At 45.6% G+C, this 15,231-nt stretch overlaps 1 protein-coding gene across 2 annotated transcripts in view; it reads right to left on the minus strand.

Moving 5' to 3' along the window:
• Nucleotides 1-485: 485 nt before the first annotated feature.
• Nucleotides 486-15,231, minus strand: part of CASS4 (Cas scaffold protein family member 4) — a 37,856-nt gene continuing 23,110 nt past the window's right edge. Inside the window, exons 3-7 of one of the 2 annotated variants that reach the window (XM_081867642.1) lie at nucleotides 8,373-8,471; nucleotides 6,269-6,418; nucleotides 4,039-5,298; nucleotides 3,225-3,305; nucleotides 486-1,932 (exon numbers count right to left, since the gene is read on the minus strand). In XM_081867642.1, coding sequence (XP_081723768.1) covers nucleotides 1,519-1,932; nucleotides 3,225-3,305; nucleotides 4,039-5,298; nucleotides 6,269-6,418; nucleotides 8,373-8,471 — 2,004 coding nt within the window. In that variant the 3' untranslated portion in view covers nucleotides 486-1,518. Of the gene's footprint in view, nucleotides 1,933-3,224; nucleotides 3,306-3,930; nucleotides 5,299-6,268; nucleotides 6,419-8,372; nucleotides 8,472-15,231 lie in introns of both variants that reach the window. The other variant, XM_081867641.1, reaches the window with a different exon arrangement.

Consider the following 15,231-nt stretch of genomic DNA (forward strand, 5'->3'; position numbering starts at 1 on the left):
GGCAGCAGGAGGCCCCATTAGCTAAAGTGGTGCTTCAGGTTAAGAACAGTTTCAGGTTAAGAACGGACTTCTGGAACGAATTAAGTACTTAACCTGAGGTACTACTGTACTGAAAATCTAAGTATTTTGCCTTCTTATGTTTTACTGCTGGCTTTGCTGGAAACCAATGCAAGGCCATAAGTAAGAAAATTATATTTTAAGCTTACTTTCCAGTGTGTTGCCTGATTCTTTCTTAAGCTGTTTAAGGGCCTTCTCAGCAGCCCGAGGCAACACATTATCACACACACACACACCCCGATATATATTTGTTGTTGCAACATTCCTGTGAGGTAGGGAGCTACAGTACTATTGTGTTCCTTGCACAAGGAGAAAATGGACACACATTCTGTTTGTTTCTCGAAGAGTCTCTCCATTACTTATAAAAAAAGAACTCAGTTTTTGCAATCACTTATTGATTTAAATTTATTTATTAAAAGATGTCTCACTTAAAATGTATCAAAGCAGTGTACAATGATAAAATTACAGTAGAATTACATCAAACTGCATAAATACACAATAAAACAATGAGCAGAGGACAATTAAGCCAGCATTAAGGGCTGGTAGATATTTGCATCAATAAAAAATGTTTTAAACTGTGGGTGTAAACGTAAGGCTGAATGTGCCTGCTGTATTTCTGAGGAGAGGCTACTCCATAGCACTGGTACAACTGTAGAGAATGGCCTCTTCCTGGTTGTCACCAGATGGACCAATGCAGGTCATGGCACCACTAGGAGGGGTTCCCCTGAAGATCTTAATGGACAGACAGGATCATATGGAAGGAGGCGCTCTGCCAGATAACTGGGTCCCAAGTTGTTCAGGGTCATATAAGTCCATAACAAAACCTTAAACTGGGCTCAGTAGTCCATTGCCATCCCTTGCAGCATCTTCAAGAGAGGTGTAGCATATATGTGGTTAGAAGCATAGCTGCCACATTCGGCACCAGTTACAACTTCCTAAGAACACATAACCTTCCTAAGAGCACATAATATTAATCCAAACTTGTGGTTACCAGTGCATGGGTCACTGCAACCAACTTATTTCAGTCTAGTTGTAGTTACGGTGTTCCATTGGAAACAGAAAAGGTGGCCTCCAGTGACATTGATGTTTCCAGGAGTACCTTCAAACTTCACACACGTACTTTCAGGGAGAATGCAATGCATTAAGAATAGGCAGCCCATCTAATTCCTGGAACTACTCACCCACAGGGTCTGCCTTGTTGGAATTCAGCTTCTGTTCGTCCCTATTGTTACCCTGCACTGTGAAGGGACCGCAGGTGGCAGCCCCCCACTTCCTCCACTCCAAACCTTCCTGTGTCAAATGGGAAGTTCTGAAGGGGGGTTGTTAAAAGTGTTTCACTGAGTGCAGCTAGAATCCTCCCCACATTCAAGAATCTTGATTTCACAGGATTTCTGAATGAATGCCTGAATCTAAAGACCTGTCAGTATGGGGTATCCTCAGGACACCAGAAGAATGATGGCTTCATTCCATCATTGCTCGGAATTGCTGTGTATACTTTGACAGCCCATCAGCTTGATTCTGAAGTTCCTTCATTGCCTCAGGGCTTGGATATTGCATTGCAGCATTTTTTGTTGCAACTGCCAAGTTCTTTAGCAAACCACAAAAGTTGCTGCTGCCATGCAATATCTCGTTTCGATCGGCCTTCTGAAGGGCTTCCTGACATAAGGCGTCCACCAACTTTTGGCCCACCATAATTATCATTTTGCTGTTGGCTATGAAAACTTCAGGAGCCAGATCGTTGCTAAGACTTTTGTGGAAAACACCAATGGCCTTCTGGACAGCACCAAAATACAGCCTGCAGAGATCAGAGAGGACCATCTTCTTGGTTGAATCCTCCTTGCCCACAACATTATGCCTCATCATTGGTGGAGAATCCTAGAGAGGGAAAAACGAAAACAAGAACTATTATTGGGAGCTATCAACATTCATCTTATTGGTTGAATCCTCCTTGCCCACAACATTATGCCTCATCACAGGAGATATGATAAACCATCTTCCAATATCTTAAGGGCTATCACATGGAGGAGGGAGCACACTTGTTTTCTCCTGCTCTGGAGGGTAGGACTCAAACCAATGGCTTCAAGTTGCAAGAAAGGAGATTCCGACTAAACATATGGAAAAACTATCTGACAGTAAGAGCTGTTCAGCAGTGGAACAGACTCCCATGAGAAGTGGTGGTCTCCTTCCTTGGAGGTTTTTAAACAGAGGTTGGGTGGACATCTGTAATGGATGATTTAGCTGAGATTCCTGCATTGCAGGGGGTTGTACTAGATGACCCTTGGGGTCACTTCCAACTCTAAGATTCTATGATTCCCCAGCCTGGTACCTTCCAGATGTTGTTGGCCTCCAACTCCCATCAGTCCCAATGAGCATGGCAAATGGTCAGGGATGATGGGAGTTGTAGTCAAAGACAAATCGGAGCATAGCAACCTGGGGAAGCCTGAGTGTAGTATTTTTGTAAGGCATTCCATCACATCAGAAGTAAAGGTTATTTACTAATACCAGTATACTCAGAAATACTACAGTTAGAGACACAGAAACCTGCCTTATGCTGTATCAGACATTTAGCCCAGCTTGGTCTACTATGACTGGCAAAAGCTCTCCAAGGAATCAGAGGGAAGTCACCTGTTACCAAATTCTTTCCTCTAGTGAAGTCGGGGATTGAACTAGGGCGGTAACTCAATTTATGGAATGTTATTCAATTAATTGCATATGTTACCTGTCAATTAATTAATTAGAGAATAAAATCTGCATATATCTGCACATGAGAAAACGGTGTTTTAAGATTATTTGTGCATGTGTCAATCATGATCTTTAAAGAGACATTCCACTTTCTTTCACACAGGAGGGAATGTTTCTTGGTACACCAGGGTTTTTAATAACAATACATTTCGGAGCAGGGAATATGCTGCCTGATTAACTGTGGAAAACTGTTTTTGTTGGTCAAAATGTTTTTTACTAAATTAATCTGTTAACAGATCTATCAACTAAATGTTCCAGTCACAATTTCAATGGAACAAAGGTGTGATTTGAAGGATTATATACCACAGTGGGGAACCTCCAGTAAAAGGAGACATTTTTAAAAGCCTAATTGTGGTGCGGGGGTGCTGGAAAAAATCTGAAACAGATTAATAATTTTAGATCTTTGCTGCAAATAATAACTTTACCTTTATTTTTAACTTGACATTCTTCTTCTCCACCTTGCTAGATGAAAGAGATGGTTGTGTCTGTCCCAGTCCTGGTGATTTCTGCAAAGGGTGGGGGTGGGGGGAGAAAGATGTATGTATTATATTTAACACAGATGGCCATAATCCTTAAATGGGAAAAAGACTACATGCTGTATGATCATGCATCATTGGAAATCCTGTCCAAATGCCCTCTGAGGTCTAAGCTTTATAAAAAAAATTGTTTTAAAAAAACATTATCAGAAGCTGACTTATAATGAGTCAGAACATTGTTCCATCTTGCTCAGTGTTGTCTACACTGATTGGCAGCAGCTCTCCAGGGTTTTAGGCAGGAGTCCCTCCTCACCCTACCGGGAGATGCCAGGGATCAAACTTGGTACCTTCTGCATGCAAGTAAGATGATCAACCTCTTAGCTATGGGTAAAGACACATAGACATTTTTGTTCCACCTAGCTTCCATTGCCACTACATTTCTTCTAGTATTTTACCCTTTCTGTTTATTCTATTTTTGTGATTTTCAATATGGTCTTTTGTTGTATGTTATCTGCCTCAATAATCTTGGACTGAAAGGCATATTAATTTTTTAATTAAAGTTTGTACGTTCAAAATTGGAGTGGTAGGTATTCTAGTTTAATTAATCTAGAATGGAAGGCATGATATTGTGCATGTATATCAAAGCCCTACTGACCTGTTGCTGACTATAATCACAAACTTCAGTGTTGGCAGCTTTTGCTTTCTCCAGACATGGGCTATTTTCTTTTGGCTTATCTAAAATATGTCTTAAAAGAGAATCTACCCGCTGTTCAGCTCCGGGCTTAATTATTTCATGCTCTGCACCAACTCTCCATTCCTTGCCTTCTTTCTCTTTGCAGTTCTTTCTGAAAAGTAGCTTCCCATTAGCTATGATGATAGATGCAAATCTCTTGATGTCATCTGGAATGGTGCGAGCAACCATAACAAACCGATCCAGATCGTCCGGGTTGTTCTGAGGCTTCTCAATGACTAGAACATTGAGCGACCATTTGCAGTTATTCAAGGCCTCTCTCGTTTCCACCAGCATCTGAAATGAGTCCGTGAGGATATTCAGCTGCTTTTTAATTCTCGCATGAAGTTTACTGTCTGAGGACCGAGCAGAGTTTCCTTCAATGGCTCTAGCAAAGTCCAAGAATTCTCCCAACGAGACCCTTATGTGGTCAACCGCTCGGTGGATTTCCTCAAGGTTTCCCTCCAGGTGTTCTTGGTACCTCCATCTGCTGCTCACAAAGATCATGAGACTTGCAATAGAACTGGACACGCTATGCTGGAGCTTAGTCAGTGTTTCTATGGCAAACTCAAGTTCCATTGTTGCTTCTTTAGCGGGTTCTTCTGATGATGAAGAAGGGGCAGATGAGGATGCTGCAGATGAACAGGACTCAGTAGAAGAGCTTGACCATGTTGATATGGTGCTGGTTCTGCTGTCCACACTGGAAACAGACAATCGGTCTTGGTCTCGTTTGCTATCTGTGTAATGTGGTAGAGGGAAAACATATGTGTGGTCTCCAGAATTAGGACTCTGTGTGTTTTCTTTCTTTTGAGACAAAACGACAGGCTTTCCTCTTGGTATATCATAGACAGTCTGTTGATGGCTCTCCTTTTCAATCATGGAGGACAGAGCACCCAAAGGAACATCGTAGTTACCATTCTGACGCTGCACTAAGGCTTCATGTGTGGATGGTATGTCATACAGAGGAATTTCTGGAAGAGTTAGTTTCCTTTGTACAGGTGGAACATCATATACTTCTGAAGTTACCAGTTTGACTTCATTATTTGTTGGCAGGATTTTCTGCGTACCAGAATCGAGCCTCGTTGGTGGTATATCATAAAACGCATGTATATTTGGCGAACGATTCTGAAGAGCTGAGTTTAACCCTGCTTTTTCGGGTGACACAGGTATATCATAGATCCATTCTGATTTCCGAAGGTTTGGCAAAGTATTGTAAGGACCAGGATGCTTTCCTTGAGGCCCTCTTTCTATAAAGTCACGTTCTCTTGAAAGTGGTGTGGGAATGACATACACCTGGAAAACAGCAAAATGCATGCTATTACAATTGCAATTCTATTCCACTTCTGCAAACTCAAAGCAGTGTACAAAAGAGAAAAAACAGAATCCCATGCTAGCAATTTTAAAACCAAATGAAACAATACAAACATAACAAAAATTCAAAAAATGCACTAGGCTCAGACCCCCCCGATGCTGCTTGTAGTGTTGTTCAGAGTACTGCTTCCTGACACTGCCAACTGTCAGGGACTGGGCAGAGGAGGAATGATGGGGACCGCCTCCCCAGCTTGACCCTTCCAGGGAGGACCAAGAGGAAGACAGTTTAGATTTACAACAGAGGTCACAGCTCAGAGGCAGACGAGGGGGAAAGTTGGGAAATAGTGGGAAAGGAGGAAGAAGCTGAAAGACACAATGTCTTTAGAAAGTATTGCAGACATCCCTCTCCCAGAACCTGGCGAACCTTGAAAGTAGGAGAGCAAAGAGCTCAAAGACAGAGGGCACATAGCAGCACCAGTAGGAGAGATGATGAGATTGACAAATGAGGAAGTGGAGCAGCGGAGGGTGGAGATTCACTCGGGACAACGCCATGATCCAAGAGACTGGGTTCTATAGTGTGTCTCTGTAAATACTGAATAAAAAGCAGATGGTAAGATACGTTCCTTGTCTTTGTACATTCCTGGGCAACCGGCTAGGAGTCGCTGGCAGCAGCTTGACACCAAGGAAGCCCAAGATGGCCACCAACAGGGGAGAGGTTCCATCCAGTGCCACCTCAGATCTGCAGCTGCCTGTACCTGCAAGCCGACATTGGAGGTAGTCGCCAACCTCTTGTTCTCCCTTCAGCCTACAGCAACTGACCTTAAGGATCTGGGTTTTGTAGAAGTCACACGCCAGTTCAGCCCATCCACAACCAGGTCCCCATAATAAGAGCAGCATGACTGACAGAATGACAAAGCTTCATAATCCACACAACAAAGTATGCTGCACTTACATTTTCTAAGGAAGACTCTTGCAGTGTGTGAGTTCGTGGCTTTTCTGGGCTCAGCGGGATATCGTAAAGCTGCTGTGCTGTTCCCAGGTAGCATTCTTTGGAGGGGAATAGTTTGGAGCCCTTTCTGGAAGAGGGTGGCGTGGCAAGACCCTAGTTAAATGGTTAAAAAGAAATTAACCAACAGCGCTGGAGGAATCACTGTATACATTTCTTTCAATGCATGCACAGAAGTTCTTTGGATTTGGTCATTACAAGTCTCCCTAAGTCTCCCTAAATTAAAAGGGGTAGAGAAAAAAAGAACAGGAGTATGCCATTTTCTGTAACTCTGTGAATGCAACTGTGTAATATTTGGAAGAGGTTTTAATATCTGGGATCAGGTCTGGCATTACCATACTGAAGCATCAGTCTTCTGCGCAGGGCCCAGAACTGATGCCTACCCTGGCATCACTTTTACATTGCCATACATTGAACTGGAACATTGTGGGATGTTAAAATGGTACCTAGGGATGCGGGTGGCACTGTGGGTTAAACCACAGAGCCTAGGACTTGCCGATCAGAAGGTTGGCAGTTCGAATCCCCGTGACGGGATGAGCTCCCCCTGCTCCTGCCAACCTAGCAGTTCGAAAGCACGTCAAAGTGCAAGTAGATAAATAGGTACCGCTCCGGCAGGAAGGTAAATGGTGTTTCCGTGCGCTGCTCTGGTTCACCAGAAGCGGCTTAGTCATGCTGGCCACATGACCCAGAAGCTGTACGCCGGCTCCCTCGGCCAGTAAAGTGAGATGAGCGCTGCAACCCCAGAGTCGGTCATGATTGGACCTAATGGTCAGGGGTCCCTTTACCTTTTACCTTTAAAATGGTACCTGCCTCATGAGGAGTGCTGCTGTTGGGTAAGACAGTGGGACAAGGGCATGGCATAGAAAAAGGCATATCAGGGAAAACCATGCTAAGCATGCTGTCAGTCCTGGTGCCAACCTATCAGACACTCCCAGGAAGTAGGGGCTGGGATCTAGCCAAGTGTTTTGTTTATGTCTCACAGACAGAAAAGAATAGGCCCCCGCTATTGGAAAATAGTAGCGAGACTCTCAATTGGCCAAGCCTGGTATGAACAGCAGAGGTTTGGCCTTCTGTTTGGTATACCTTAGGCGCCATTGGCTGTTCCTGCTTCCCAGCCACTGACCTCCACAATCTAGATTGTGCATAGCCCAGACTAACACTAACATTTCAGTGTTTAATTTTTAAAAATTAGTGTCTCCAAATGTGACATGAAGGCTGTCAACATCAACCCTTCCTTGTGGGAATCCCTTGCAGACCACTGCAGTGCCTGGAGGCAGGCAGTCTGGTCATGTACCCATAGGACATACCAGAGGAGGAATGACTACTGGGAGTTGCGCAGAGTGCAGAAACGCCATGGTGCCTCTGCAGCAGCACAAATGGACACCTTCATCTGCCCCAGCTGCAACAAAACATGTCTGTCCCATATCGGTCTCTACAGCCACAGCAGGCGCCACAACCTTCCAACAGTTTGACTTCACCCGCAAAGGCTTACTCCTCCATTGTCTCCCGAAACAGAAGGTTGCCAACAACAACCCTAGCCCTTTTGACTGCAAAGACAAATGTGCAAATATATAAAACCCCAGTGAGTGGCTTGGCAGGAAGTTCACTGTTGGAGTTAGAGGGATCTGCATGGCTCCTGGTCATTTGTGTACTGTCAAAAAAAATCTGAATGCATTATAATGGCACACTGAAAGACAACGGGCACTAGATGGCAGAGTGGCTTAATAAACGTATTTCCGGAGATCTGAATTAAAATATGGATCTACTCAATGCGGTGGCATAGCAAGGAATGCTCAGCCTCTACAAACAGAAGTCGACTTTAAAACGAAAGCTTGTCTGAAAATAAGGCAGGGAAAGGAGAGCATGTTATCTGTGCTGTCACAGGCACTAACTAGCTGCTTGGTCTTCAGCTGGTAGGTCTCCACACACTACTGGGCCGTGAAACATTTTCCCCCAGTGGTGTATTTTTTAGAAGGATAGCTGGCAATGATGTTTAACTGACTGCCTGTTGTTACCTGATAGCCATATCAATCAAGGCAGAGGGCCTCACCTGTGTGAACACATGATGCTGCGGCGATGGAATGTCATATATATCACTTTTCCTCTCCATTGATGATGCCCAGGTTGCTCTGGGAAGAGTGTAGAGGTGCTGGGAAGAAAACGATTGAAATCGTTTGAAAAGAGGTTACAGGATCTGTGAACATTTTATAAAGATCAGTAGCTATTGTCAGTCTATTTTTGAGCTGGCCCAGGAGCATGTGAGCAGCCAGTGCGTGTGTTTTAGCAGAAGCGTCACATGCTGCCAGCCACCTGCCCCATCAGCAGTCTAGTCGCTGAATTCTGCACTTGCTGGAGGTTCCAGACCAGGTCCAAGGCCAGCCCTGACTAAAGCTCATTGCAATACTCTAGTCCTGAGATTACTAATGCATGGACTATGAAGCTGGTAAAAAGGCACTCCTGGCCACAGAGGTGTCCGCGGAATGAGATTGTTCTTTGAACAATGATTTCCCATTTTGGCCATTTTTGTCTGGCAGGTTTCTATGATACAAGACAAGACAGTACTACACTACACTACACTACACTACACTACACTACACTACACTACACTACACTACACTACACTGTACTAATCACTGATTAGTAAACAATTATCTGTGCCACCAAGGTGCTTATTGGAGGGGGTAGTACATAAGGCATCCAAGATTAAAATCTAGTGAAGAGAAGTCAGGAGAGGTCCTGCCATTTTCTCCAAACATGTCAGGGAACTGCCATCGGAACAGGGGCGGGAAACAGAGGGGCAGTTGTGTTACAGGGAGCCTCCGAAAATCTTGCGAAGCAGTTCCTCTTCCAGTGATGAAGAAAGCCCCACCTTCAGTGGGGAAGAGGTAAAAGGACCAGAGGATGTTGCAGGGAGCCTCAGCACCGCTTCTGGCCAAGCCGGCCAGGAGGGAAGCACGCCCCTTACGTTGCCCACCCTGCGCAGAGGTCTAAAGCACAAAGAGGGAAGGAAAAGGCTGGGAGTAAGGAAACTGTTATGTTGGGGGTGGTCCAGGAAACAACCACTCCCAGATTCTGCTAGCTTTTGAGGCAGACATGAACTTGTGGCTCTGCACTGTAAATGATTTGCACCAAAATAAAACCTGTAAAAGACAGGTCTGAGTCCTGCCTGGTTACTCACGAGCAACCACCATTGCCATCTGACAAAACAGATGGCTGAAAAGACAGGAGAAACTTAGTGCTATAAACCCTAGAGGGGAGGACAAGATCCCACCACGTTTACTCCTATAGAAAAATCTGATCAATTGGAATAGAATGGTAATAATGTATGTCTTTTGGGAAAGCTATTCTCTCACCCAGAGTTTTACATCAGAAACATATCAATGTTAGCCAATGTCACACTGCCGAGATGTTGCGACCGTGAAGCACTATAATTCTATTAAAACACTTCACACTAAAGTGCTATTAAAATGAGAACCAAATAAAAGAGACCGAATAGTGACAGGACTGCCATGTTTCCTTTATGCTCTGGTTTAAGAGTGTCTGATCAGAGCACTACTGCATCTGCTGCCACCAGGTAAGCTCACCAGGTGAGCCCACTAATGCAGGTGAAGGCCCAGAGAGCACTTCGCCCTCTCAAACCTGGAGCCAGCTCTGACAAGAATAGACACAGACAGGAACATAGGCAGCTGCCTTACATTGAGTCAGATCATGAATCCATCTAGCTCAGTATTGCTGGAGTCTGGCAGCAGCTTCCCAGGGTTTCAGAAAGCGGATATTTCAAGCCTTACCTGAAGATGCCAGGGACTGAATCTGGAACCTTCTGCATGGAAAGCAGATGCCACTCCCTTGAAGGTGCTGACAAGCAAGACCCTGGCATGTGTTTCAACAGAGAGATGTTGGAAAGTACGACCATTCCAGAGAAAAACCACTCAAACTTCTGAGTTGCTAGCAGCAAGGAAATCTGCCTTGTAAACGCAGTGCGTCTACCTATTCTGAAGCAGTTCATACCCTCCCCACACCGCCCAATTTTGTAAACAGATTGCAACACTGGAACACCAAGTGTGTCACCCCAGGAAGTTTCCAGGCGAGGTTAGAAGTATTACAACACGAAAAAGATCAGAAAGGCTGTGAAACGGAAGGGAGGTCCCTTCCCAGGGCCACTGGCAACACTCCATGGGCAGGTCACCTCTAAAAAGCAAGTTCTCAGCTGCTCAGAAGGCTACCAAAGACTTCCTAGGAAAGTACTGATCAAATCTTCAGGGGCAAAGCGAGCTCCACCCCTGAGATGAAAATGTTGTGATAGACAGCCAAAGGGTGCAAGAGGTTGGTGGAGGAGAACCATAAGTTACGGGCAACCGGTAAAAAACTAAATGTGAGCAATCAACCACATTTCAAACCGCATTTTTAAAAGGAAAGGCCAGCACCCAGCTATCAGGAGCCAGTTTACAATATCCTGAGCAACTGGTTAGAATAGCGGGCTGTATCCAATGGTGCTGGGCACCGGATTTTCACCGATTCTTCCCACCATGTGCAGCCCCCTGCACACCCCCAAATCTCCTCCAAAGATTATGGCACAGAGAGCTGCAATTGTCAAGGAGGACTGGTGAGAATGGGGTGCCTTGCCCTGTACTGATGGAAGCCTTTCCACTAGTTCAGAGCTACCACTGGGTACAACACACAGTCAGTATATTTTCCTCTATAGCTGCATCCGGGGGTGCGGGGAGAGAATCCAATGGTTAGATACATGATTCAAAAACCAACCCAATAACTTTGAATCTTCTGGACCTGAAAGATGGTCAGCAATCCTGCCTAATCTAGCATTCTTGGACATGGATATCAAGGGTGTTGTGGCAGTGTGCGTGCTTCTACGTACAAACTTAAGAATGTGGAAGGGGTGGGACTGCACCCCACTGGCTCTGCCCCATTGCACCAGCCCCACCTCTCGATGTCCTTTGAATGGGACATGTGGGAAAGGAGCATCTGTTCAACTGGGGGGGGGGTCATGATCACACCGAGTGCCTACCTACATGCTCCTTTCAACTCAAGGTGTTATGTAGTGAAGTTCCCAACCTGGGCCAGCAGGGGGATACTGTAGATAGTTTTCACTCAGGTCCACATATGCAAATAAGGGATTGAAAGTGACGTTCAGTGATTGGATAGTTACAGAAAGTGGTTACTGTCGCGTTGTAGTGCAGCGCTATATAAGCAGGCTGGCTGAACCCTTCTGGCCTGTGAATAAACAAGAGCTGTTTGAAGAATCGCTGTGTCATCAGATATGTTCACCCACAACTTAACACAACCTATGGATGGCAGCAGCACTGTGATTATAGTGAATGTTGAGGCTCCTTCTTCAGTCATTTAGTACACTCATGCAGAAGGCTATACCCTCACTGTCATGTGTGAATTGACTCCTGTGTTTAGGGAAAGTGTTGCTGGAATAGTGGAGATTTCCAATGTAGAAGCTTAAAGATTGGGGCGTACACATGTGAGTCTTCCTCAGACAGATTCCGTATTAAGAGTCTCAAGCAGAATGGCAAAGGTTTTGGCCGGCTGCTCGGGGAACAGCTGATCACCCGCCAGCTGTCTCCCTGCAATTTGGACTACCCTGTTTCTATTCCTGCACCCAGCTGGGGCCATTCACCCTCCACGTTCTTTAAGTGTGTGTGTACGTACGTGTGCTGGTGTGTGTCGTGTTGAATTGCTGCGGCACGTTTGTCCTTTGTAGCGACAACTGTGATGCAGGGTATGACGTAATCCCAGAGAACTTCCAGTGCTCAAGATTGGGGTTTTTTTAGCTACCCGTTTCAAAGAACTCATAAAGGGTTGGGTGAGGCAGTTTCAGTTACTTGCTCTTTTTCAGCATTTAAAGCCGTTTAGGAAGATGAAGCATGGGACGCGGGTGGCGCTGTGGGTTAAACCACAGAGCCTAGGACTTGCTGATCAGAAGGTCGGCGGTTCGAATCCCCGTGACGGGATGAGCTCCCGTTGCTCGGTCCCTGCTCCTGCCAACCTAGCAGTTCGAAAGCACGTCAAAGTGCAAGTAGATAAATAGGTACCGCTCTGGCAGGAAGGTGAACGGCGTTTCTGTGCGCTGCTCTGGTTCGCTAGAAGCGGCTTAGTCATGCTGGCCACATGACCCGGAAGCTGTACGCTGGCTCCCTCGGCCAATAAAGCGAAATGAGTGCCGCAACCCCAGAGTCAGTCACGACTGGACCTAACGGTCAGGGGTCCCTTTACCTAGGAAGATGAAGAACTGCTAAACTCAATCAGGCTAAGTTGCATCTACTTTGCCAGTGTGTCTCCAGGTGGGGTCAGCCAAATACCTCTGGGAAAGTTGAGGTATCAGTGGGCCAAAGAAGGCGTATGCTTATGAAGTGCCAAGCAGCAATCCATCTTGTTTTTACTTAACTACCAATTAGTTTCCAGGTGCAATTCAAAGTGCTGGGTTTTGACCATGAAAGCTTATACAACTCAAAGCCGCAACGCCTCAAGGATCACCTCTCCCCATATGAACCAGTCTGCACCCTGCAGTCTTCATCAGAAACCCTTTTCTGTGTGCCCTACCTAAGGGGGATGCAGAGAACCTGCCCTTTCTCTGTAACGCTCCTCTGTAATGCTTTTTCCAGGGAGATGTGCCTGGAAAGGTAGGACTTGTCTTTAGCAATATGTTGCTTGATGAGTATTTTATGTTTTTTGCATTGTTTATGGTTTTATTTTATTTTTTATTTTATTTTTTGGTTTTAAATTGCTTTTATGTGTTGCATTTCACTTTATAAAGCAAGTAATAAATGTTAATAATAACACTGATGATTCATATTTATATTTTGAGGGGGGTTGTAGCTCTCTGGGAGGAATAGGGGGTCTCCTAACAACTCTAGCAGTTTCCAGAATTCTTTGGGGGGGGGAGACAAGACTTCTTAAGGTGGTACAATACTGCTTTCAATGTACAGTGGTACCTCGGGTTAAGTACTTAATTCGTTCCGGAGGTCTGTTCTTAACCTGAAACTGTTCTTAATCTGAAGCACCACTTTAGCTAATGGGGCCTCTTGCTGCCGCTGTGCCGCTGGAGCACAATTTCTGTTCTCATCCTGAAGCAAAGTTCTTAACCTGAAGCACTATTTCTGGGTTAGCGGAGTCTGTAACCTGAAGTGTATGTAACCTGAAGCGTATGTAACCTGAGGTACCACTGTATAGTGTAGAGGGGGCTTCCAGCTATTCTTCCAGAATTTCTGAAGTACTCAGGAGGCCTGGGGCAAAGTCTCCTCCTTTCAGGGTGGGAGAGAAGCCTTGACATGTCATCAAAAGTCATCTTCAGGTTAATGGAGGGGTTGCTTCTGTAGCCTGGTAATCTCACCACCAACCATCCCCTGAGTCCTTCTGCTTTTCCCTTCAGAAGAAAATGACCGAAACCTGGACTTATGACAACAACTACATAGGAAACTGTTTCATGCAGATTCAGAGACTATTGGTCCATCTGTCTTAGTACCGTCTACACCAGGATTGGGGAACTCTTCTAGGAAACCTTCCAGGGGCCACATGTCGGAGGTGGGCAGGGCCACCCATAGCAGTGGGTGGAGCAATGTATGTAAATTTAACCACACATCCCTCTGTGTTCTCCAACCAGGAAGGCAAGAAGCATTACCAGAGTTCAAAGATACATTCTAGTCAGGCAAAAGCCAAAGGAGTGTTGCCTGTGGAGAAGGGGTTTAGCTGAGGAGGAGGTGTGGTCTGGGGAGAGCCCAAGGGCCAGACAGACGACTGAATTCGGCCCTTTGTTCACCATTGCTGTTCTACCTTGGGCTTTAGGTGGGGATTTCTCTCCGTCCTATGTGGAGATGCCAGGGGTTGAACTTGGAAACTTCGGCATACAAAGCAGATGCTGTGCCACTGAGCCACAGCCCGTCCCTTGCCAAAACAGAGTCCCATTAACACCTCCATATATCCCTGCCCTAGTTAAATTGTACCTATGTCCACCTAGGCCAGGAGAAGGGCCGTAGCCCAGCAGTAGAATCTGTTTTGCATGTACATAATCCAAGCTGGTGTTGTGGGTTAAACCACAGAGCCTAGGACTTGTCGATCAGAAGGTCAGTGGTTCGAATCCCCACAACAGGGTGAGCTCCCGTTGCTCAGTCCCTGCTTCTGCCCACCTAGCAGTTCGAAAGTACGTCAAAGTGCAAGTAGATAAATAGGTACCACTCCGGTGGGAAGGTAAACGGCATTTCCATGCGCTGCTCTGGTTTGCCAGAAGCAACTTAGTCATGCTGGCCACATGACCCAGAAGCTGTACGCTGGCTCCCTCAGCCAATAAAGCGAGATGAGTGCCGCAACCCCAGACTCGGCCATGACTGGACCTAATGGTCAGGGGTCCCTTTACCTTTAATCCAAGCTTCAATCCCTGGCATCTCCAGGTGGAGCTGGGAGAGAACCCTCCCTAAAATCCCAAAGAGCCACTGCCGGTCAGTGCAGTTAATAGCAATCTAGATGGACCAATGGTCTGACTCAGTATAAGGCAACCTCCTGGGTTCATTCTTTGCAAGAGCGCCTCTACCAGCAGCAGGCAGGAGATGGTCTACTGATATTCAGCAAATGGTCTACAGTGGACTACACAACTTACATGAAAGAATAAGAAATATGTGTGTGATATTATACGATAAACATGTGGGCAGGGTTTGAACAACGAGCAACAGGAGGGATTAAAGATTACAGTAGTTTTGCCAAGCTTTAAGAGATAGAAGACAGGATGCAACAGAGGGAGAGAAACAGAAACACTATGGAAAAGGGGGTGGGAAGTCAGGGGGGGAAAGCTTTTATTATGTATTGAAATGTATGTGTGGAATTTTGGAAAACTTAATAAAAAACTTCAGAATGTGTGTGTTTAAGGGGAGGGGGAGGCAGAGAGAAAGTGGGTG

This window comes from Podarcis erhardii (assembly GCF_964252035.2).
Source record: "Podarcis erhardii genome assembly, chromosome: 6".
In the NCBI taxonomy this organism is placed as follows: domain Eukaryota; kingdom Metazoa; phylum Chordata; class Lepidosauria; order Squamata; family Lacertidae; genus Podarcis; species Podarcis erhardii.